The sequence below is a fragment of the Mirounga angustirostris genome, unplaced genomic scaffold (assembly GCF_029215605.1).
Source record: "Mirounga angustirostris isolate CCGP_5_RB_7025 unplaced genomic scaffold, mMirAng1.0.hap1 SCAF_17, whole genome shotgun sequence".
Classification (NCBI taxonomy): domain Eukaryota; kingdom Metazoa; phylum Chordata; class Mammalia; order Carnivora; family Phocidae; genus Mirounga; species Mirounga angustirostris.
Window position 1 is genome coordinate 2,600,992 of NW_026991725.1, and position 25,898 is coordinate 2,626,889.

Consider the following 25,898-nt stretch of genomic DNA (forward strand, 5'->3'; position numbering starts at 1 on the left):
GAGAAAGCGAAAATTAGGAAGAGCTGGAATCTGCCAGGGGCTTACATGTGCCAGGCACTGCATCAAGCACTTGACGTGCACGGTCTTGTTCAATCCTCACAACTGCCCTGCAAGGTGGGACCACGTCATCCCCATTTTCCAGATGAGGACACTAATGTGCTGGGAGGTTTGTCGAAGGACAAGCAGTTGCTGTGTTGCAGAGAGAGGATTTAGCTGCACACCTTCATGATTCTGCACCCCAGGATCTTCATGCTCACACCATACTGCTTTTTCATAAGCTGGAAAGGCGATGGCCTTACAAAAAGAGTATAAAAACTTTTTGTATAAGTACAAAAGGAGTATAAAAAGAGTATTAAAATAGAGTGCACATATCAGATTCAAGAGATTCCTGATGTTCACAGATATTACATCTCCGGCTTCGACACTTCACGAGAGATCCATGATGCACCGGGCACATGCCAACTTGCCGTCTTCCGGGGACATGACTCGGGTCGGCAACGCTTGAGGGCCCAGGGTGAGGGCAAGTCACTGAGCTGGGAAACAGCTGAGCCTCTACCAAGTCGACTAACTTGGTGGAAGAGCAAGACTTACGGAAATGTCTTGAATTATATTATCTTACTTACAAATGTTGTTGGGAGTTCTTTCAAATATAAAATGTAACTGGAACAGGTTCAATGGTGCTACACAGAGGTCTAGAGAGGATTTATTTTAGTGAATATATGAGAATCATTTGTGATCAGTACATGAATAGCTTGTATCTGAATAGGTGTCTGTCAACAATTAGGGGCTGAATTATTGTTTCTGTTCTTAAAGCAGCTTAAACTGTTCTCCAAATTCAGCTGCTCAGATTTCAGACGGTCTGGATAGGTGGTGGCTGAAAAGAGGCGACTCCGCTGCAGCACGTAGCTCAGCTCACCAGTGCCGAGGGGACACAGCCGGTGAGGAGAGGTCTTGAAGCACAGAGTTCAAGTGAACAGAGCGGGGCTAATCAAGGGAGGCTTCTCGGGTGAGGTGGACAGCGTCTCAGTGCCAAAAGGAGAAGCCTTTCTTTGCTTGCTACTCTGGAGTGGTGTCTGCCCAACCACTGCGGGATCCAAAATAATCAGAGCCTTTGCGGCTCCCTCTGCCTGGACCTTTCACTCCTAGTTCTTCTCAAGCGCCAGCTCTCGGAGGAGCGTCTGCGGGGTGTCCAATCTGAAGCCATGACTCCCTCATGCCCCTAAGATTTTCTTGCACAGAACCTAGTTTTATACCCTTTGGCCTACTCAAGGTAAAACTATCTTCTCATTTACTTGTTAACTCACATCTTATCTGTCTCTTCTTACTAGGCTGTGAGCACCACGAAGGAAAGAGCTTTTCTGTTTTGTTCACTGCGGTACGCCTGGGCCCAGCACAACAGCCGGGCGCTCAACAAAAGTGGCTTAAATAAGTGGATGAATTAAGCTGCCAGGTCATCCTTCTGTCCCCAAACGCGAAATCGGCAATTTTATTTCTTCAGAGTAAATCCCTACTAGAAAGATTTGTGTTTGACCTAAGACAAAAGCCATAAGAAAAAGACTCTGTACCGATTCTTCTCACCTGTTCTGCTCCCACCATGCTAATTGGCTTGCACTTGAAGAGGTGGGTGATGAACTTGGGAATGAAGGAGCTGTGAATAAAAAAAAGGGACAAATTAGGCTTATTCTCTCTCTCTCTCTCTTAAGATTTTACTTATTTTAGAGAAAGCATGCACCAGTGAGGGTGAGGAGAAGAGGGAGAGGGACAAGCAGACTCCATGCTGAACGCAGAGCCTGACGTGGGGCTCGATCTCATGACCCTGAGAGCATGACCTGAGCCGAAATCAAGAGTCGGATGCTTAACAGACTGAGCCACCCAGGTGCCCCAGGCTTATTCTCTTTTTGGTAAAGAACTGCAGAAACTTTTTTAAGATTTATTTATCCATGAGAGAGAGAGAGGCAGAGGGAGAAGCAGGCTCCCCGCAGAGCAGGGAGCCCGATGTGGGGCTCGATCCCAGGACTGCAGGATCATGACCTGAGCCAAAGGCAGACACTTAACCGACTGAGCCACCCAGGCGCCCCAGAAACTTTTTTAAAGGCCCTACTTCCTTCCACAAGAAAACAGAAATCAAAGTAGATGCTACTGTGGCCTCCTGGCATTCACTGCCTTCTGTTTCTTTCCAGCCCAAACCCTGGTTTTATTTAGGTATATGTGGTTTTAGAATGCTGGGGAAAAGCTGATCCCTCCTAAACTGCAGAGGTGAATTCTAATTAGCCTCAGCCAGTCAGAACATGGCATTCCCTTGTTGACTGTTGCTGGTCCTGAGGTGGGGACATGATCTAAGCCAGCCAATCAGACCAGAGGAATGGACTTCATTGCATGGCTGGGGGAAGTCTTTCTCTCCTTCTTCAGGGTATTCTTACATTTGGACAGAACACCTAGAGCCACTTTGCCACTATTCTAAGGATGAAGCCAGCCCCAAGGAGAGCAGGGTAGAGTAAGGAACTTGGGTCCTTAGTGACATTGCTGAACCACTGAATCAACCACCTTTGGATGTGCCCTACCTCTGACCTTCTGGTTATACGAAATACAAAGTTCATCTTATGTTTAAGTGAGTTTAAGTCACGGCTTCTATTACTAGCATCTGAAAACACCCTAACAGACAAGATAGTGAGATAGTTATAGGATGTTAAATGCAAAGACAGGAAATAATTGCAAAGGGAGTAACTCTCAGAACAAGGGAAAAAATATATGATCTCTGAAAAATTTACTGGGGACTGAAGGGCAAGCTGGTTTGGGGAAAGGGAGAAGGAATTTTAATAGGGCAGGAGGGCTTTTTAGAAAAAACTGTGGGGCTTGAGTAGGGAAAGCTGTTGTACAGGTGCAGAATGGAAGGTGTGGGGATGAGAAATGCCTATAACCAAGGCCAGACCCAGGGTGGACTGACGAGGAGAACATAGGGCCCATGACCAAGGGAGGAGGGATAATAAAACAGGGTGTGGAGGTCAAGATAAAGGCTGGCTAGCTCCCTCCTCTCCCACTCTGCAAAAGCTGCTCTCAGGGCCATGCCTCCCCCTCTCCGATCTCTCTACACATCTGTGCCTGCTCAAATACCCCATGGAGTACTGGTCACCTCACTGGAATGGCACTGGCACCTCAATTCCAGCGTATCCGGGACTCAGCCCCACCCTGGAACCCAGGCCCAGTGGACCCGAGCTCACCCACCCAGTCATCCAAGCCAGAAACCATGAGTTCCTCGAGACTGCTCCCTCGGCCGTCCACCCCAATAGCACTCAGTTTCCAGCCCTTCGCCTGCACTCCCTTCCTCGGCCTCCTGACCATGCCCACCACTGCTGCCCTTACCCTTCTCACTGAGCTCTTTCAATTCTTTCCTAACTGGTCTTGCTGCCTTCAGCCTCATCTTTGCTAACCATCAGCTGCTGAAGGGATTTGTTGCAGATGCAAACATGCTCAAGACCCTTCCCTGATTAAAATTCTTGTAATGGCTGCAGACAAGGCCTTCCTTGATTGTCTTGATTCTCTGTCCCTAGCCTTACCATGCTAAGCTGTGGCACCCTATGCTTGATTCTGCAGCCTACTTAATGCCTCTGTGCGTTTGCTTACACTGCTCTCTGTGCCCAGAATGCCCTTCCCTGTGGCCTTGTGGGTCAGTACACATACATCTCTTGTGCCCTGCTCAAGGATCTCTCTCCTTATTATTTTTTTTAAGATCTTATTTATTTATTTATTTATTTGAGAGAGACAGCATGAGAGGGGGGAGGGTCAGAGGGAGAAGCAGACTCCCTGCTGAGCAGGGAGCCCGATGTGGGACTCGATCCTAGGATTCCAGGATCATGACCTGAGCCGAAGGCAGTCGCTTAACCAACTGAGCTACCCAGGCGCCTGGATCTCTCTCCTTATGAAACCTTTCCTCATTCACCTGCACCATACTCTACATAGAGCCCACAGACCTCTAGCCTAGCATATAACCCTCTTTACTATACTTATTTGCTTACATGTTTATTTCCCTCCACCTGACTGTAAGGCAATGAAAACAGGGACCATATCTACTAAGCCAAACCACTTAATTCTCTGTCTGGGACATAGCAGGTGCTCAAATGGCTGCATGCTGAATAAATAATAAATAATAACAAATTAAAATGGTAGCAGCTACCGCTTTTTGAATGTTAGCTTGGTACCAGCAATTTACCAGAAGTTTACACATTTTATCCTCTAAACCACTATTAAGAGATTTGTCTTATTGTCCCCATTACTGAATGGAAGAGACCCAGCTTAGTGGATGAGGGAAGCTGCTTATGGTTCAAATAGTAGTTTTTTCATTTTTTAAGATTTACTTATTTATTTGAGAGGGGGGAGGGGCAGAGGAAGTGGCTCAGTCACACAACCCTGAGATCATGACCTGAGTTGCAACCAAGAGTTGGATGCTCAACTGAGTGTCCCTCAAATAGCAGTTTTAATTGAGGGGTGATCTTGATGTCTAGAGAGGAAAGACTGCTGTTGCTTCAGAGACCAAATGTAGGCAAAAGGAAACATGCATGGCTTTGCACTGATGAGATAAGAAAGGAAGTTAAAGAGAAAGCAACATAAACTCCAGAGATCAGATCTAGGGGGAGGTTTGCTGATCAGGAGGGAGAAGAGGGACATGTAGAAGGGATTCTTCAGGGCTCGAAACCAGAGCCAGGCCAAACAAGTAACGTGAGACTGAATTCATGACTAATCGCAATGGTACACACAGTGTATAACCTAAGTTACTTCTGTCTAGAGTAGGCTTTGGTTGTACCCTGGAATCGGCTCTGTGTGCTAGCCTGCAAGAGTCGGTGAGGAAAACACAGGGACCAGAAACATGTCACGGGGAGGGCGAGGGGAGAAGTCCTGGCAGTGTGATGGGGAGCTCATGGGGTGTGGCCGGGGCTGCCCCAGCTGTGGGGGCTGGTGGTGGCTCTTGCTCTTGCCGGGGAAGGATCTTCCCACAGCGCTACCTCTGAGGTTTCTACTCTTGGCTAGGATTTTACAAGGAGGAGAGGGTACCGTGGATTAAATCAGAAAGCCACTTTTTCTATTGGAGGTTAAACTTTTCCAGATGTGAGAGATGGGCATCCTGTTCCTAGCTCACCCAAAATGAGCTTAGTAATAAAATTAAAGGGCTCCGATCGGGCTCCCTGCTCGGCAGGGAGTCTGCTTCTCCCTCTGACCTTCCTCCCTCTCATGCTCTCTGTCTCTCATTCTCTCTCTCAAATAAATAAATAAAATCTTAAAAAAAAAAAAAAAAAAAATTAAAGGGCTCCGAGAGATTGTGAGGCTGATGCCGGGGCTAGCGAAGCCAATGGACCCTTTACTCACTTTAAACGTTAGCTCAGTCTGACCCCTGTGCAACCACACCAGAGATTTTTGGCCATAGTAAAATTTTAAAGAGACATTGTTTCTACCGAGGGTATGGGAGTGTCACAATGTGATTTATCAGCAATGCCTTTAACACACACTGATGAGCACTCAGAGAGTGAAGGGAACGTCAACTCCCGGTTCATGTGCCATATTGCAAACATTAACGCCTCCCTGGAGAGTCTACTCGACCCTTTTTTGACAAACTAGAAACTGAAGCTAATGCCACAAGCCCCTCCATTAATTGCTGTTCCTTAGGGATTTATTTATGAGGGAGAGAGAGAGCCTTAATTGAATACAAACCGGGAGAGATTTGGGGAAGACAGAAACTTGGAGCCCTAAATCCCCCCTTGGGACTCGGATGAGGACAACCTAAATACAGTAGCTTGGGATAGGCTGACCTTCCTGAAGCCCTTCCTTGAGATGTGTGTGCCAAAACGCTTGTTTGCTCGTTGGTCAGAGGAGGCACTGACCCTCTACATTGCCTGGCCTCAGGGGAAACGGTGCTACAGCCAGATGCTGACTGGCAAAGGACCAAACCATTTATTTCCCTACTTCCAAACGTCAAGCCAGAAATGGCCACACACGAGGACGTAGCAGGAAGACATGCAATGCAAGCGTTCACTTCATGTCCTTTGGCAATGGGACCCCCAGCCTTGCTCTGACCAGTTTCTAGTACCTTCCCTGGACTCAAGGATGTCCAGAAGCAGATACATTCTGGCAGCCCCAGTAATGAGTACTATGAGGAAGGAGAAAGAGAAGGCTTAAAAGAAACAGAACTGAGGGTTCTCACCCTAAAAAAGCTTATAATGTAGTTGGAAAGACAAAATATATACATGACATCACTGAAAAATAATTTTAATTATCCCAACCTGTGGGGAGGCAGGGGCACTGTTATGTTCACATAATTCAAAGTAACAGTTTTCCCAACTCATTTCTGAGTTTGTCTTCATGCTGTTACTGTTGTTTGTGACTTTAAGTAGTGGATTTAGTTTTATTATGCTTCTTTGGGGTAGAAACATATTAGTTCACCTACAGGCACCAGAATAAGCCCCAGCTGGATAGTGGGACACCTGGATTGGGAGCATGCTGGTCGTAAGTATGGCATTCAAAATAACCAAGTGATGAGAATGTTCCAGGGGTGCGTGGCGGGGGGGGGGTGCTCAATCAGTTAAGCATCTGACTCTTGATCTCAGCTCAGGTCTTGATCTCAGGGTTGTGAGTTCAAGCCCCGTGTTGGGCTCCAGGTTGGTCGTGGAGCCTACTTAAAAAACAAAAAACAAAAAACAAAAAAAAGGAAGGAAGAAGGAGGAGGAGGGAGGAGGAGGAAAGGGAGGAGGAAAGGGAGGAGGAGGAGGAGGAGGAGGAGGAGGTTGTTGTTCCAGGACTTACTTTGCAAATTTAATGCAGAACTGAGTGAAATATTTCCGTGTGGAAGCCAGGTTGTCACGGATAATAGGGACATTCTGCTTAATGTGAAGAATGACAGAGGTGACATAAGGGCTCTGGTCACCAACGTGCTCCACATTCTGCCACTGCATCTGAAAATGGAGATGGGGGAAGAGAAGCCTTTAGATCCCTCCCAGGAGGACAGTCTGACGGGTTCCCGGGTAAGGGGCAAGTGGAGCGGCAGTGAGGCTAGAGCTTGCTCTCACAGCCGCCATTTTATCTTGGGCAGTGTGTCTTATCCAGCCTGTCGCGGCTGAGTGTGGATAAAAACAAGTAAGCTCACCTTCTCCCGGCCAGCGAGATGTGACTCAGGTATCTTTTCCTAACTTGCCCCCTCATGCTTGAAATAGCCTTTCCTTCCCATTTAACTAGCCATCTTGTAAAGGAACCCTCACCAGGCCGGTGAACTGGACCGTCCTGCAGCTGTTCCATCAGAAGGGCGCTGAGTGAGCACAGGGCAGGGGCAGCCACTTGTGAGCAGGTTGGCAGCTTGGGAGACTGGAGGCGGTTGGGGCTAAGTGACATGAAACCTGGATGAGGGTTACTTAGGTCTTTCGCTTAAGTGAATTGCGAAGAGGGGAGGATTTTGAAAAAAGGGAACTGGACATGATGTGACGTGTGAGACTTACTTCAAAATAATCTAGAGTTAGGAGGAGTAGATGAAAGAAGATTAATGAAGCTGGGTGATGGGTCCATGAGGCTTGTTATACTGTGTTCTCTACTTTTGCACACAATTGAAGTTTTCCATAATAAAACATTCAAACCTTACTCCTAAAACCTTTGAGGTTCTGTTGGGGTTTCCATCAAGGGAAAGAAAAGAAGATCCCTGGCAATTATGAGGGGGCGGATCAGGGGGTAAGACAGCAGCACGAGGAAGAGGGCAGGAAAGAAGGGCAGGGACTGCGTGTATGGCAGGCTCGGGGCAGACAAGCACCACCGACAGGACCCGAGTGGTCCCTGACCAGGCCATGAACACAAATGAGAGACCTGCTTGGCTCAAGCTCTAACCATCAGAGAAATGGGAGAAATGCTCTGGAAAACGTCTACAGTAAAACAGGGAATGAAGCAGTGCTGCGGTGCTTCTCCTGCCTTGGATACATAAGGACAAGAGAGGCAGAGTCAGCTCCCAGCCTGCCCGGAAGCTGGCAGCAAATGGGCACTTTAATCCCGAAAAGACCAGGAATGTGCCGGAGGAGTTCTGTTGAGTCAGCCTCTCAGACTGGAGCTGGGCTGTCTGTTAAAAAGATCTGAAGCCAAACACAAACCATATAATATGTTCATAGAAGAAGGGCAGTAGTTCTGAGGCCTTGATGTCTCTGGCAAGAAAACACCATTTTTTTATAGAGCTCTTGGGGAAAGGAAAAATTCAATACTGTAGGAACTGGTTTAAAAGAATCCTATTGTGCATGGATGACTCCCCAGCGCCTGCGAAGCTTGAGTGACTCTATATTTTGTCCTAATGTTTCGTCAAATCAGCAGATATTTATATTTTAAAAGCTTAGGTATGTGTAAGCAGGAAGGGACTTCCACCTTCATTTTAGAGATAAGAAATCCAAGGCCCAGAGACAGTTAAGTCTTTTTTTTTTTTTTTTTAAGATTTTATTTATTTATTTGAGAGAGAGAATGAGAGAGAGAGCACATGAGAGGGGGGAGGGCCAGAGGGAGAAGCAGACTCCCTGCCGAGCAGGGAGCCCGATGCGGGACTCGATCCTGGGACTCCAGGATCATGACCTGAGCCGAAGGCAGTCGCTTAACCGACTGAGCCACCCAGGCGCCCGAGAGACAGTTAAGTCTCACGCAAGGTTCCACAACAAAGTGTCAGATAGAAAAAGGTCTTTAAGTTTTTACTGGGGAGAATCAGAAACAATGGAGTAACAGTGGAAAGTTCTATTGACTTTATATTCGAATGCTTTGGTTATGTGTAATGTTTCCTCATCTTTTTATCTTATTCAAAAGGCTTCTTTTCCCATCTGATTTTAGAGAGTTGACCCATCCAAACAGTGAGCATCCTAGGTGAGCTTAAATGAGCTCATAGGGTGAGGCCCAAACTGACAGATGCTGTTAATGTCTATACTTCATTGTCTTCTCCCCAGCTCCGCAGCAACCCTTGGAGCAGAATGCTCTGGGTAAACACGGTCATCTGGGAAGGGAGCTTGACGCCCCCTTCCTCCCATTGCCATGAAGCTCTTCCACAGTAATGGCTATTGTTTTCCAAGTTGGCAGCATTTTATATTTCAACATCTCAAAAAGTTAACAAATAATTATCTAACAGAAGACAACCATAAAAGGAGGTGGTGATGGGCCCTGTTACTGGCTATAAAGCAACTCCGAAGTAAGATGGAGCATGGGACTTCAAGTTCTGTGAATCCTGTATCTTAATTACAACTTCTTTTGCAGATTTTTTTTCTTGTTGTCAAGATGGAGCATGGAGCTAACCCCTCTTGATCACCGCTGGCCATGTCAGTACACATCCACATTTGGAATATATGTGAAAAGATCTGATTTGCTTTAATATGTTAGCCAGTTATGACTCCACTGGTCAAGTTAAAAGAAGTATTAGCAAAAGTAAAGTAGATTTGTGATTTTAAGTTTAAGTCAGCTTAATGACATAAGGAAACAATTTAAAGTACTGGGGAACAATGAAAGTTGACATAGATTTTACTATTAAAAAAAAAAATTTGCAAAATGTAATTAGCAGTGACTCTGTCCAGTCACTGCCTCAGATGGGTTGATGCTTGCCATCACCCATCCCAGATGACTTAAGGTTTGAGCTGTAACCTGAATGGCCCAAGACATGGACATTAGGACCCACCATATGCAGGTCCCTTTGCCTGGCACTCTGCATACATCATCTCATTTACTTTTCACACATGAGCTCATTGGGTTCTCACAGCAATCCTGTAGATGAGGAAAGTAAAAAAGCTTAACGAGGTTAGGTAACTTGCCCAAAGTTACACAGCTGGTAAATGACAGAGTGCAGACAACCCAAGTCTGTCTAAAGCCCGAGCACTACAGCACCAGGCTGTTTCCTAGATGCTTGTTTAAAAAAAAAAAAAAAGGAACCAAAGCACTTACTGTGTTTTAATCCAAGGTAAGTCTTGTTTCTCAGGGTGAAGCTAATGAAATATACAGTAATCAAGCGAAGTTCTCTTTCAAAAAAGGTAACAAAAAGTAGCCTGCTCTAGAAGAACAAACATCATGAAAAGCCATCAGTAGGAATAAAATTCCAACTTCTCCAGGTAAACTTTGCATTTGACATTTAAAATCTACCCCTCCCTACTTAGAAGTTTTCCTTTTGTGCTTTTTGTTCAGGTGGGATTGCACACGATTGCTCCTATATAAACAGTAAGAAAAAAAACCTGCAAAAGAAGTTGTCATTAAGATCCAGGATTCACAGAAACAGCACACCAGGAAATGATCACGCTTAGCTACAGAGAGAGACTGTGGGGCCAGGGGCACAACCCTGGTTTCTGCTACCTGAGGACCGAGTGTGTGATCGATGCTACCACTTTACAGGGAAGACTGGGGAGATAATCACTTCCTAGAGAGAGCCCACTGTAGCAGAGAATTCTGACCAATCCACCGATCAGAGAATAGAGCTCCACACGAGCTTACTTTGGAATTTGTTTGTTGCTCTATGAAGCTTGGAGAGAGGCCTCCTGAGAAATGAATTTTCCTCAAATCCCTACTTATTCATTTTGATCATGGAACTAGAGAGATATAGAACACAGACTGAGACATGTGGATTCCGGGCATATTTCAGGCACTTGGAGTCTACTGTTCCGGTTTAGGCTGCTGGGCCACTGGGCCCAAGCAACAGCCCATTTGCTCAGGCAACTCTCAGGCACTCTGAAGCCTGTCTGGGCTGCTTTTACTCATACAACAAGCATCTGCTATATTTATAGGTACCTGGTGCGTGCACAGCACTGGACCAAGCACTGTGTGGGAAATAAAAAGGGAGAAGGAACATTTTTTGAGCACCTACTCTATGTACCAAGCATCATGTGGTCGACAGTTTCACATGAACTTACTGCCTACAATAAAGGAGGTAATAATACTCCTGCTTTATAGATAAGACAGTGATTTGCCTAATGAAGCGTAACTGATAAGTTAGCAGGGCTGAGATCTAGAAATTGGTATGTCTAACTCCAAAGTCCATGTTCTTTCCACTTTACCCTGTTGCTTTCCAAAAGTGTTACCACCCTAAATGAACTTGAAATTAGCTGAAGACATTGGAGCAAGCAAAATCTACTCAGGAGGCTGTATATATGCAGCTGACGTGGTCACGGCAGTAAGAGGGGGAAGATGCATGTTGCTTAAACTCCAAGGTTCCCCAAGATCCAGAATAGAAAGTGGAGTAATAAAGGCTTTAAGAAGATAAATATATATTTTTTTCTACTCACTACTAGGCCAATGGGAAGGGAAATTTTTACAACCTTTTCTCTTCTTTGTTCAAGGCTTATTTATTTAAGAGAGAGCGAGCGAGCGGGGGTGGGGGGTAGGACAGGGGGTAGGGGGAGAGTGGAAGCAGACTCTCCACTGAGCTCCCTGCAGGGCTTGATCTCCCAAGAGGTTTCAGCCTCTCCACTGAGCTCCCCGCAGGGCTTGATCTCCCAAGAGGTTTCAGCCAAGAGTCGGATGCTTAACTGAGCCACTCAGGCACCCCTGTACAACCTTTTCTTAAAAGCAATTTGAAAATATCTACCAAAAATCTTAGCATTTTACATAGCTTTTGATCTCGGCAATTCCCTTTAAGGCAATTAATCTGATGTTAATAATTATGAATGTTTAGAAAATACACACATACACACCCATACCCACACATACATATATGAAGTTGTCCATTACCAGACTTTTTTTTTTTTTTAAAGATTTTATTTATTAGAGAGAGTAAGAGGGCATAAACTGGGGGTGGGGCAGAGGCAGAGGGAGAAGCAGGCTCCCAGCTGAGGAGGGAGCCTGATGCAGGACTCGATCCCAGGACCCCGGGATCATGACCTAGGCCGAAGGCAGCCCCTTAACTGACTGAGCCACTGAGGTGTCCTGCCAGACTGTTTTTAAATATGAATAATTGGAAATAATTATCAAAAATGAGTTGATTACATACATTTTTAAGGGAAGGAGTATATTAGAACACTTAAAATGAGGAAATCTGGAGTCTGTCAGTCCAGAGTCCTAATACTGTCTGTGCAACGTGCTAAGTGTGTGAGTGACTTGACTAAGTTGCCTAACCTCTCTGATCCTCGGTTTTCTTGGCTATAAAACTGAGATGATAATGTCTATAATCCATACAGTTACTGAAAGATGACACATGGAGTGCTCTTAACATAGTGCATGTCAGGTATTAATTCCATGGTAAATGTTAACTATTACGATTTTAACAACAAATACTCTACTATGGAATAATATGGAATCACTATAATTACCGTAGCTCTGGATTAAATGACACAGAAAACTATTTACTGCTAAATGGGGGTGCCTGGGTGGCTCAGTTGGTTGCGTGACTGCCTTTGGCTCAGGTCATGATCCTGGAGTCCCAGGATAGAGTACCGCAACAGGCTCCCTGCTCGGCAGGGAGTCTGCTTCTCCCTCTGACCCTCCCCCTCTCATGCTCTCTCTCTCTCTCTCAAATAAATAAGTAAAATCTTAAAAAATAAAATAAAATAAAATAAATTTGCTAAATGGGAAGAAAAGTTATAAAACAGTACATAAAGTATGAACTTCTATTTTAAAAATATATGCATAAAAAGACTGAAATAAATCTATTAATTGGAATATTAGTGATTTAAATTTTCTTCTTTTAAAAAATCTGTATTTTTTATAATGAAGGCGATTTGCTTTGGTCATAATGAAAAAGAAATCTCTTTTATAAAAAAAGAAAGATGTGCTTTGACTTAAGTGGTAAAGTGAACTTGAGGATTTCTTTTTTAATTTAATTTTATTTATTTCTTTGAGAGAGAGAGATAGCAAGAGAGAGCACAAGCAGAGGGGAAAGGGGGAAGCAGGCTCCCACAGAGCAGGGAGCCCTATGTGGGGCTCGATCCCAGGGTCCTGGGATCATGACCTGAGTCCACAGCAGACGCTTAATGGGCTGAGCCACCCAGGCACCCCTTGAGGATTTCTTAACCATGGAGTTCTGTGGGCCTCCTGAAATAGATCTACATTTTAATGACTAAGGAAAATGAGAACAGATTTGAGGACTGTTCTAGCTATTTCAAAATGTCTTTGGGGGATAGTAATGCAGCCTCCTAAATTGGTACATGTTCACAATCTTGAAACATAATAGAAATTACATGCCAGACTGTAAGGAAATGTAATTTGTTCAGTTTCTTCTTTCTTTCTTTTCTAAAACCACCATTAATGGGCAAAAAGCGAAGTGTCTTTGATTTTGGACAGAGAGATTATTTTAACCTAGTGTGAGTAGCCCTAGGAAAAAGGACATAGTGAGGACGGTACCATGGGACCAATGGTTTCTTTTTAAGGAAGCCACAGAATTTTTAAAAATCCTACTTAAAAAGCCTAATTACAATAGCTAATTGCTAAGGATTTATAGAATTTACATTTAAAAGACAGAACTCTTGGGGCACCTGGGTGGCTAAGTCGGTTGAGTGTCTGCCTTCAGCTCGGGTCATGATCCCAGGGTCCTGGGATCCAGCCCCGCATCTGGCTACCTGCTCGGCGGGGAGCCTGCTTCTCCCTCTCCTCCCCCATCGTGCTCGCTCTTCTCGCTCATGCTCTCTGTTGCTATCTTTGTCTCACTCTCTCTCAAATAAATAAATAAATAAAAATCTTTTAAGGGGCGCCTGGGTGGCTCAGTTGGTTAAGCAACTGCTTTCGGCTCAGGTCATGATCCTGGAGTCCCTGGATCGAGTCCCGCATCAGGCTCCCTGCTCGGCAGGGAGCCTGCTTCTCCCTCTGACCCTCCCCCCTCTCATGTGCTCTCTCTCTCTCATTCTGTCTCAAATAAATAAATAAAAATCTTAAAAAAAAAAAATCTTTTAAAAGACAGAACTCTTTGTATTTCCACTAAAGCAGTCCAAGCAACTGCCTTTTCAAGAATCAGGAGAATTGGTTTTATTTCTGGCTTCACTGTTATAAGGCTACATGGCTTTGGGCATATTATGAAAAAGAAAATAAACGCTCTAGAATGACAGTTCGTTACTTTTCAGGGAAAAATATGCAAAGCAGACCTGCAATACTTGGGTTGGCCGCTCAGCCCCTTTTCTCCCCTGTAGGAAAGTCATGGTGTCAGATCAAGAAAGGCTGAAGACCAATATCAAACAGGATGCTTGTGAATGCTTGAAGAGCTCATAATCAGGGAAGCATGAATATTTACATAAACCCAGCAATACCAGGCACGCACTGACTTAAGGCCCTTCCACTTTCAGGCAAACTACTTAGGCTAATTTTGCCTCAGTTTCCACGTTTGCCAAAAGGACTTACTCTTACTCTGTATGTATGGTGTAGTACAATCCTGCATGGAGACAGACCTGAATTTGAATCCTGACTCTCCCACATGCTAGCTAAGAGATTTGGGACAAGTGACTTGACTTCTTTGAGTTTCAGCTCCCTTATCTGGGAAAGGAAGAAGGAAATATTACAGGTACCTTATAAATTTATTGTCGGAATTGAATGAGATACTGCATTTGGGTGCTGATTCCTGGTAAAGTGCTCCATAAATAATAACTTACTATCACCACACAGAGCTTATCTAAGAAAATAATGCAATATGGGAGGGGAAAGTGGTCTGAAAGGTAATTCTTTTTTTTTTTTTTAAAGATTTTATTTATTTATTTGAGACAGAGAGAATGAGAGACAGAGAGCATGAGAGGGAGGAGGGTCAGAGGGAGAAGCAGACTCCCTGCCGAGCAGGGAGCCCGATGCGGGACTCGATCCCAGGACTCCAGGATCATGACCTGAGCCGAAGGCAGTCTCTTAACCAACTGAGCCACCCAGGCGCCTCTGAAAGGTAATTCTGACATAACTTACCCACAACATTACTGTAATCTCAAAGTTAGAGCTTTAGAGAGACCATTAAACTCTTATCATATTTCACTTCCTCCATATGGGTCTGGCCTGTTTAAGGCTGCTCCTGTGTATTTTCTACCAAACTGTGCCACTCTGTGTTTTCCTCTCCTTTTCCAGCAGCAGGGCTCTTGTCTACAGTTGGGGAACTAACAGCTAGATGTGGGCATTTCCTATTTCTGACCTTCCCTCAATCAGCTTCAGGATACTACTTGTTAAAGTAAGAACCCCTGTTATTGGGATGCCTGGGTGGCTCAGTCGGCTAGAAGTGTCTGCCTTCAGCTCAGGACATGATCTCAGGGTCCTGGGATTGAGTCCCACATCAGGCTCCATGCTCAGCAGGGAGCCTGCTTCTCCATCTGCCTGCTGCTCTACCTGCTTGTGCTCTCTCGCTCTCTGACAAATAAATAAATAAATAAAATCTTAAAAAAAAAAAAAGGAGCCCTGTTATTGAGTACTATCAAGGAGCATCATATCCTCAACAGCACTTGTATGCACCTAAAAATTTCAGTCTATGATCCTGCCATTTCCTATAAACATACTCTATGTCTACCAGCTCCATCCAGCTAAATCTGTTCAGTAGCACTATCTATATCTTACTTTGTCCCCATTCTTTGGTCAAGTGGGTGTCTACAAACTTTAGTTCTTTCTTCTTCCTGCCCCTTTTACCTTCAAAGTCATTCAGGGAATACTACTGTTAAGCTATGCCATGGAGGTCCAAAAAATGAGTAAGACACAGCCCTCAAGTTGTTCAAAGCTTAACAGGGGAGGGAGATATAAAAAGAATTGTATAACAAAGCAGAGAGGCAGTCTATACTGTGCTGTCTTTAGGGAGAAGGATGTTGTGGGTGAGACAAAAAAAGTGGTGACACTGCAAGAGATCAATTTATTATTATTTTTAGAGAGGGAGAGAGAGAAAGCGGGTAGGAGGGACAGAGGGAGAGGGAGAGAGAGAATTTTAAGCAGGCTCCATGTCCAGCGTGGAACCCAACATGGGGCTCGATTTCACAACACTGAGATCATGACCTCAATCGAAATCAAGAGTTGGATGCTTAACCAACTGAGACACCCAGGCACCCCTCCAAGAGATCAAAATAGCCAAAACAATCTTGAAAAAGAACAAACTTGGGAGGACTCATACTTCCTGATTTTAAAGGTTGCCACAAAACTACAATAATCAAAACAGTGTAGTACTGGCATAAAGACAGACATATAGATCAATGGAATATAACTGAAAGTCCAGAAATAAACCTGTGTATCTATGGTAAACTGATTTTTTTTTTTAAGATTTTATTTATTTATTCATGAGAGACTGAGAGAGAGAGAGAGAGAAGCAGAGAGAGAAGCAGGCTCCCAAGAAGCAGGGAGCCTGATGCGGGACTCGATCCCAGGACCCTGGGATCATATGGTCAACTGAGTTTTGACAAGAGTGTCAAGACCATCCAATGGGTAAAGATGAGTCTTTTCAACAAACGGTACGGGGATGTCTGTATATCTATATGCAAAGGAATCAAGTTGAATCCTTACCTTATACCATATACAAAAGTTAACTCAAAATGGACTGAAGGCCCAAATGTAAGAGATAAAGCTATAAAAAGCTTAGAAGAAAATACAGGTGTAAGTCTTTGTAATTCTGAATTAGGCAATGGTGTCTTAAATATGACACCAAAAGTACAAGCACCAGAAGAAAAAATATAAAAACTGGACTTCAACAAAACTAAAAACTTTAGTGTTTCAAAGGACATAGTCAAGTGAAAAGACAACCCACAGAAAGGGAGAACATATTTGCAAATCATATATCTTATAAAGGGTCTAGTATTGAGACTATAAAAGAACTTTTACAACTCAACAAAAAGACAACCCAATTTAAAAATGGGCAAAGATTTCAAGTGACATTTCTTCAAAGAAGATACATGGATGGCCCAATAAGCACATGAAAAGATGCTCAACGTCTGAGTCATCAGACATACAAATACAAACTAAAAACACAATGAGAAAGAATGCCTATAATTTAAAAAAAGCGTTGGTGAGGATATAGAAAAATTAGAATCCTTGTACATTGCTAGTGGGAATGTAAAATGGTGTAGCTACTCATGGAAAACAGTTTGGCAGTTCCTCAAAATGTTAAGCATAGAGCTACCACATGATACATGTGGTATATATGTGAGAATTGAAAACATATCCACACAAAAACCCATACATGAATATTCATAGTATTATTCATAATAGTTAAAAAGTGGACACAACCTAAACGTCCATCAGCTGATGAATGGATAAACAAAATGTGTTATATCCACACAATAGACTATTATTCGGCCAGAAAAAGGGAGGAAGTACTGATACATGCTACTGCATGGATGAACATTGAAAACATTAGGCTAAGTGAAGAAAGCCAGTCACAAATGGCCACATACTGTATGATTCCATTTATGTGATCTGTCCAGAATTGGCACATCCATAGAGACAGAAAGTAGATTAGTGATTGTCAGGGAAATGAGAAGTGAGTGCTAATGAGTAGATTTCTTTTTTTGGTGTGATGAAGATGTTCTGGAATTAGTGGTGGTGGTTGCACAGTCTTGGGAACATACTAAAACCCACTGGATTATATACACTTTAAAAGGGTGAATTTTGTGGTATGTGAATTATACCTAAAGGTTTAAAAAGGGGGCAGATATTTTGAACTAGATCTTAAAGATTGGGCAGACAATAGTGGGAAGAGAATTCTAGGCAGAAAGAACAGAATGAGAAAAGGCATGGAGGCCCCCCAGAAGGCAATGCATTCAGGGAAGTAGAAGTGGCTCCGGGGCTGGAATATAGGTCTATGCGCAGGAGTGGCGGAACTGACCAGGTGGCAAAGGGACAGATAATGAAAGGCCTGCATGCTGCCCAAGGAGGAGGTCATCGGGTGCCTTCAGGTCAGAACAGGGTCTCTTCCCCGGAGAATGACCTAACTACATTGCTTGGCTCAACCCATTTTGTCAGAGAAGCCTCCTTTCATCAACTCAGAATCACCTAACAATTCCACTCCAAGTGGGCAAGCCCAACATTCATTTTTCTCACTATTTATAAAATCCATTTATTTACAGCATCAATTATTCAAAGTTTTCTCCCCATCAGAATAGAAACTCCTCAAGGGCAGCCAATCTCCTGTTACCAATCCTGACTATATAAGTGCAAGTCCTCTGTGAAACTGCAAAGCTGGGTAATGAGACTGGCAATTTCAACAAAGTTCTGAGCTTTCCTAGCTTTATAAATCTCTGCTCATATTGTCACCCTGTTTGGAAAGCCCTCCTAATCACAAATTCGTTCAAGACTTCAGCATCCTCTGTGGTCTATTTCAAATGCCACTTCCTTAAGGCTTTCTTCACTTCCCCACCTGATACAAAGAGAGAGATGAACTCTCTGCTTTTAAAGAGGGCATATTTTGTACTTTTCTTATGGTGTGATTTCCCCATACCTTATACTGCTGTTATCTGAGCACTCCTCTCATCTCACACATCTCTTACCCCACACTTTCTGGAATCTAAGTGCTTTGGGGTAAGGTCCATGTCTTTCCCAGCTTTGCAGCTCCCAGCACGGTTCTGGGTAGAGTCTGAATTGAACTGTCCAACTAGTGGCAAAAACGATGGAATCAGAGACAAAAATAAGCACTCACTTCTCATTTCCCTGCAAAACAGAAGTTTTAAAAAATCCTAGAAGAAACGACACAAAACAGGATGCGGGCACAAATAACAGAGTGTATGTTGAATCAATCTGTGACCACTTGGCTTGCTTATATCTGGTCATTTTCATCACAAGGATTTCATTTCACTAGAACTCCAGAGGACTCAGACAAAGAGTAATGGTCTCCCAGCTGCTGCGTTCCCTAGTCTGTGGTTTTCCTATGATATAAACAAAAGATTCTGGAGGTATGGTCTCTGTTAATATTTGCTGGTGTGGGTCTGGGGGAGAAATGGGTGGTGGTGGGGGGAGTGTGAGGGAAATCCACTGAGGAACTGACAGTTCATATAAGCAACACCTGGAGTGTTAAACTCTCCTACAACTGTTATTTTACTGGGGAAAAAAATCCACTCTTCTTTTGGTAAATGTAAAATTCTTTTACCAGCTGCATTCCGATCTAAAGTGTGTGGCAGTTCAGGAGAGATGGCAGCTGGAACAGATCACATGCAGGATATAGTGAATGTTCACCAGCAGCTAGGGGATAATCAGAGCCCAAAGAATGAATCTTCCGAGCTGTGTTCCTTTAAGAAAATGGGTTAGCCTCAATTTGCCTGCTCATGTGCTACTCATAAACACCAAGAATACTGGAAATAACACATCCACATCTGATTGGTGGAAGGATCAACCTTTTGAATAGAAACTCTGTGACATCAGCTATTCAGGACTCCCCACTTAGCTTCATAAAACCCTGCAGCTTAAGTTTTGGTTTTCATCCTATTTTTGTTAAATATTTACAATCTACTACAAAACTAAATTCAGACCAAATGTGTGCTTACACAACCCTGTGACACGGCCACTCCTCCTGACAAGAGGGAAAGAGCACCAACACTGGTTGGCACCAGGCCAGTCACGTCACTCTCTTCATGCTCTGTCTTCACAACACTGGGAGGCAGAGAGCTGCAGTTCACATACTGATGAGTTCACTCGGGCCCACAGAGGTTAAGTTATTTGCTCAACACCCCCAAAGGAAGAATGAGGAGAGTTCGGTCTGTCTGACTCCAAAGCCAGTGTTTTTTCCACTGTACTCTGTTATTGGCCAGTATGCTCCAGAGAAGTTCTTTCTCCAGAGTTTGTAAGAATGCTACAAGGGCCTGATAACTCGAGAACGGGCATCGGCAAACTTCTGTAAAGGGCCAGACAGTAAATATTTCAGGCTTTCTGAGCCATATGGTCTCATGACTGACTTACGCATTACTTGTGTCTGCCATTGTAACACAGAAGCACCCACAGATAATATATACATGAACGAGCACAGCTGTGTTCCAATAAAACCTTATTTACAAAAACAATGGGTAAGACTTGGGCTACAGGCTGTAGTTTGCTGACCCCTGCTCTAGAAATTCTAGAGTGGGCAGCTTCATGTTATTTGGATTAAAAAGTCAATAAAGAACTGCCCATTTCCAATTTAATTAATCAATAAACAAGAGAGTCTTCCATAGCCTGTATGGTCCATGCAATTCAGGAATTTACATTCTTTTAGGAAGAAAAAAAAAGCCAAATCATAACACAAGGCAGCGTGTGCTCCAGGAGGGGATGGAGACTGACTGAGGCGCCAGCACGACAGTAGGAAACCAAGGTCCACAACCTGATCAAATAATATTGTGCTGATACTGGAGCTCAGAAAGAGTCAGAAGTTACTGCTGGAAGCACTAACAAAAACACCCATTCTGGTGAGAGCACATTAAGGTTTTCAGCATGTGTCAGATGCTAAACAAAAAGACATCTCCTGTAGACTTAACAAACACACCTGTTGCCTGTCTCATTCTCAGAGGACAAGCAATTGACCTAAAGCACAAGATAAACTCATCTCCTGGAGGCCTCCCATTCTCTCCCAGCTGACACTTGAAGCAGTGAGGAACCTGAAGAAGCCACAGGCCAGGGCTGATAGCAACCACTTGGGGTCACTCTTGGAGGTCTAAGAAGAAGCATTCCCCAAACCTCACCTTGCTCATGGCAGTCAGGGCAGGATCGCAGGCAGCATCCAGATCTTGAACCAACAACTGGATGCTGCTAGAGATGACACTGCAAATCAAACAAATTATGGTGGTCATCACTTCAAAGAAATAACTTTTTGAATGACTAACACAGCCCCTGCCAAATCTTTTAGGCACCCATATCAAAATTAGATTCATCATTTCATCAGAAAAACTTGAGTTTGATTTCAAAAGGGAATGGATGACAATGAGGAGCATTTTGGCTCTTCATTCTTGCTGCATGTCCTGGTCTTATTTGGGTGTGTCCCCACTGAGTCAGGTCACAAAATTCCATGGCTAGTCTCCCTAATCACTCCACCCAGAATCCCTCCTTCACTTCTTACTCCTAAAGCACCTGTTTGCTCAAAATGTTTAAATCAGAACTTGAAAAAAAAAAAAAGTTGAGAAAAGGAGAGGAAATGACCTAAGAAGAGAATCCTAATGTTTCCTTAGTAAGGCCTACCCCAATCTCATTTACTGACCACAACAAAAATACCGCAAGGCAACACCAGCGAAAGAACTATTTTGAGAAGGCTTTACAGTCTGAACTTCTTGGACAGACACTCTCCACCCCAACAACCCTCTCTGCGCTTCCCCCCACCTCCGACCTGGCTAAAATCAACCTGCTCACACTTTATGTTCTGAAACACTGAAGGAGGGGCTGGCCCTCTGTGGATCTGGGGTGGGGTGGGGAGCGGACAGGAGGCCTTGGACTTGACCTTCCTGCAGGGATGGTCAAGGTAGGATTTCTTCCCTTTGGTTATTCTAGATAGGGCAATAATAAAGATCCCGTAAGCTAAAAATGACTGCATCTGAGCAGGCCAAATGGGAGGCAGCCGCACTAGCTTCTAATGCTTCTTCTTACTGGCTGCTGGAGAATAATCCTGATTCGACAGGGGGCCCTGGAAATCTCTTAGGTTCCATGGTGGCCTAAAGCCGACAGCCTGAGACATGCTGCTTTTTGAAGGGTAAAGGGCAGGCCTTAAGCAAATATGTGCAAGGTACATACGTGCTGAACGTATCCATTTCTCCAGTCAGATTGATTCGTTCAATCAGACTTACATCAACTTTTTCCTTGAGTTTTTCTTCTAGCTATTAAAAATAAGAGAGAAAAACATGCTTAACAGTGATCCAAAGGAGTACCATCATAAGAATACTTAATATTTACTGAGTTTGATGATTCAGGTACAATTCCGGGCACTTTTCATGTACTGATTCATTAAATTCTCACAACCCCATTAGGAAGAGTCTATTATTATCTTTATTTTACAGAAGAGAAAATGGGAGGTGCGACAGTACGTGGTAGGGCCAGGAGTCAAACTTCCTCCAGAACCCGTGCCCTTTAGCACTGGGCTGCTGACACACTGACAGTTCATTTCATTAATGTTAAAAAGACCCCAGTTTTCAGGATCCTCCCTGCTCCATGAACTGCAGGCTTAGAAGCCTCTGGTGGTGTGTGGCAGTAAAATCAGTTAAAGAATTCACTGAGTGCTACAATGGGCCACCCACTATGTTAAGGTGTTGGGGATACAGAGGTAAACAAAAGAAACACAGTCTGCCCTCATCAGCCTACAGCCAAAGAGAGAAACACTGGCCGTGCTCCCAGCTGCCTCAAAGAAAAAGACAACTGACCAGGAATTGTAAACATCTCAAAGCATCCCGGGAATTGACTCACCCAGCACTCCCAAAGCTATTGATTACACAAACTCTTAAGAATAACGAGTGTTTTGTCTTAAATTAAAAAATGCTCTTAAGGGTGTGTAAATTAGTGTAACCTTTCAGAAGGCAATTTATTTAAGAAGCAGAAATTTAAATATACACACTCTTTAAAAAACAGCAATTTCACATCTAGAAATATACAATGATAGTGATATACAAAGATCTGCAAGTATTCTTTGCAGCATTCATTAATTCAACCACAATTTTCAGAAAGCCTGTTTGTGCCAGGCTCTGTAACAGAGTAGGTGAGTTACTCAGTGAACAAAACAGAAGATCCTCTCTTCATAAAGCTTACATTCTGGCCTTGTTTATGTTAGTGACAAAACTGGAAACAATCCACATGTTTGTAGGGAACCAATGAAGCAAATTATAGTGAAGGCTTTCAATGCTTCAACTCTGCAGTGGCCTCTTCCTGTTACACTAAAAATAAAACCCAAACTTTCTAACTATGATTTGGGTCCTGCCTGGCTCTCTGGCTCACATCTTCTTTTCTCCTTGCCTGCTTGGCTTAACTTACTGCTATAACTTAGGGTTCTGGAACATGGCAAGTTCATAGATACCTTCTCAGGGCCTTCATACTTCACACTTCCTGAAACACTCCTTGCCCACCCCTCCTAAGCAGCTCCCTTGCTTTGCTACCCCCCACCTCCCAATCCTTCCACACTCCTCACCTAGCAGTCTCCTTTGCTCACCCTCGGTCTCTGCTTCAATACCACCTCTCCTCAGAGACGCCCTCCTTGACCAGCTACTTCAGTAGGCAACTCCCTAACTAGCACTCACCACAAAACTGAAGTTACATCTTGGCTTACTTACTACTATCCCGGCTCCTCCTTTAGTTCTAAGTTCCCTGACAGTAAGAAACTATCTACTTTATTCACTACTGTTAATTAACATGAAATATAGTGCCTGGTCCTTACCATAGTAAGTGCTTCCTGAAGATCTCTTGGATGAACGAATGCAACAACAGGTGTAAAAGTGTTACAGAATTAATTAGTCGATATTGATACATTATTGGCATTAAAATTTTTTAAGTTTTTATTTTTCAGTTCTTCACTGCCTGGATTCTTGTCTCTGGTTTCTCCCTCCATTTTTTTGCCCTCTTTCTGCAATTTTTTTCTAAGGAAACTGGATTGTTTGCTCTGTAGAATTTCCCATAGTTTGGATTTTGTTGATTGTACCCACGAGGTATTAACATGTTCCTCTCTGTTCCTTGTATTTTCTATAAATTGTAGTTTGATGTAGAAGCTTGATCAGATTCAGGTTCTTCTCTCTCTTTTTTAGAAAACTATTTCATGATGCTGTTTTGTACTTTTTTTTTTAAGATTTTATTTATTTGTCAGAGAGAGAGAGAGAGAGCACAAGCAGGGGGAGCGGCGAGGGGCAGAGGGAGAAGCAGGATCCCTGCTGAACAAGGAGCCTGATGAGGGACTCGATCCCAGGAATCCCAGGGCCCTGGGATCATGACCTGAGCCAAAGGCACAGGCTCAACTGACTGAGCCACCCAGGCGTCCCAGTGTTGTGTATGTCTATCAGGAGATACATGATGCTTGACTCTTTTTTGTAATGTCAGCAGCCATTGACAGTCAATGCCCAGATCCATTATTTCATTAGGAGGTATAAAAGAATGATGTTCTAATTCTTTCCTTCTTCATTAGCTAAAATTCTGCTATAAAGATATATTTCCTGGGGTCCATGGGTGGCTCAGTCGGTTAAGCATCTGCCTTCGGCTCAGGTCATGATCCCAGGGTCCTGGGGTTGAGCCCTGCATCGGGCTCCTTGCTCGGCAGGAGGCCTGCTTCTCCTTCTCCCACTCCCCCTGCTTGTGTTCCTGTTCTTGCTATCTCGCTCTGTGTCAAATAAATAAATAAAATCTTTTTTTTTTTTTTAAGATTTTATTTATTTATTTGAGAGAGAGAGCACATGAGAGGGGGGAGGGTCGGGAGGGTCAGAGGGAGAAGCAGACTCCCTGCTGAGCAGGGAGCCTGATGCGGGACTCGATCCAGGGACTCCAGGATCATGACCTGAGCCGAAGGCAGTCGCCCAACCAACTGAGCCACCCAGGCACCCCATAAATAAAATCTTAAAAAAAAAAAAGAACTTCTCTTTATTTACCAGTATTCAATTCATACCAGTGGTTTCTTAGTGTCTTTGAAGATGATAAGTGCACTAAAAAAAGAGAAATCATCACAACCACATGGATTTAAGCATATCTGATGTTTTCAATGCATTGTAGTTGACTTTTCATTGATGCTTATACATCCCACCTTTGACCAGCAGAGCTTATTTAGGTTGGCTTTTTTTTTTTTTAAGATTTTATTTATTTGACAGAGACACAGCGAGAGAGGGAACACAAGCAGGGGGAGTGGGAGAGGGAGAAGCAGGTTTCCCGCTGAGCAGGAAGCCTGATATGGGGCTTGATCCCAGGACCCTGGGATCATGACCCGAGCTGAAGGCAGACGCTTAATGACTGAGCCACCCAGGCGCCCCTAGGTTGGCTTCTGTATCCGTTTCTTAGGATGCTCTTACAAATTACTACAAACGTGGTGGCTCAAAACAGAAATTTATTCTCTCACCGTTCCAGAGGCCAGAAGTCCAAAATCAAGGTGTTGGCCGGGTTGTTTCCTCCTGGAAGTTCTGAGAGAGAAACTATTCCATGCCTGTCTTCTATCTTCTGGTTGCTGGCAATCTTTGGTGTTCCTTGGCTTATAGACACATCACTCCAATCTCTGCTTCTATCTTCATGTGGCCTTCTTCCCTGTGACTGTTAGATCTCCCTTTCCTTTCTAAGGATGCCAGTCATTGGATTTAGGGTTCACCCTAAATGCAAGATAATCTCTTCTTGAGATCCTAACTTAATTACAGCTTCAAAGACCCTAATTATGAATAGGGTCACATTTACAGGTATATCCTTTTGTACAATAAGCCCATTATGACTCCTGAATCCTTCTGAAATGAGTCACCGTCTTTGATATTTTTCTTGCTTTTTGCATGACATGATGCTCCAGGCTCATCATGTACATTTCCTGTTCCAGACCTGGAATTACTCAATTCTGAGGAATCTCTGGTTTCTTTTAGGGGAAAATGGTATTTAGAGATCACTATATAGGTGCTAAGAATGTACTAACTTTTATAATCAGTAAAAATAATCTTCACTAGGGACGCCTGGGTGGCTCAGTCGGTTAAGCATCTGCCTTCAGCTCAGGTCATGATCCCAGGGTCCTAGGATCAAGTCCCACATCGGGCTCCTTGCTCAGCGGGGAGCCTGCTTCTCCCTCTGCCTGCCGCTCCCCCTGCTTGTGCTCTCTCTCTCTCTCTGACAAATAAATAAAATCTTAAAAAAAAAAAACACTTCACTAAATAACAGAAAATTTGGCTACATTTATCATGAGTCATCAAAATGGTCTTTGATCTACTAGTACTTCCAGAACTTTAAGTATCTATTCTAGAAAAATGCAAAACATATTAGATGTTCTCTATAGGATTAATTTATTTTTTTAATTTTTCTTTTTTTTTTTAAAGATTTTATTTATTTATTTGACACAGAGAGAGAGAGAGAGAGAGAGAGAGCACAAGCAGGGGGAGGGGCAGGCAGCAGGAGAAGGAGACTTCCCGCCG

General features: G+C 43.7%; 1 protein-coding gene across 8 annotated transcripts in view; it reads right to left on the minus strand.

Annotated features, from left to right (window-relative positions):
* VPS53 (VPS53 subunit of GARP complex) overlaps positions 1-25,898 on the minus strand; it is a 140,997-nt gene that overhangs the window by 19,443 nt on the left and 95,656 nt on the right. For 5 of the 8 annotated variants that reach the window (XR_010408670.1, XR_010408673.1, XM_045889581.3 and 2 more), the window contains 4 exons: positions 21,574-21,656; positions 20,535-20,613; positions 6,790-6,938; positions 1,579-1,648 (listed from right to left, as the gene is read on the minus strand). Coding sequence is in view for 3 of the 8 variants with exons in the window: in XM_045889581.3 (XP_045745537.1) it covers positions 1,579-1,648; positions 6,790-6,938; positions 20,535-20,613; positions 21,574-21,656 (381 nt within the window). In the remaining 5 variants the exon portion in view is untranslated. Of the gene's footprint in view, positions 1-45; positions 295-1,578; positions 1,649-6,789; positions 6,939-9,921; positions 10,028-20,534; positions 20,614-21,573; positions 21,657-25,898 lie in introns of those variants that run through there. The other 3 variants (XR_010408671.1, XR_010408672.1, XR_010408674.1) reach the window with 2 other exon arrangements.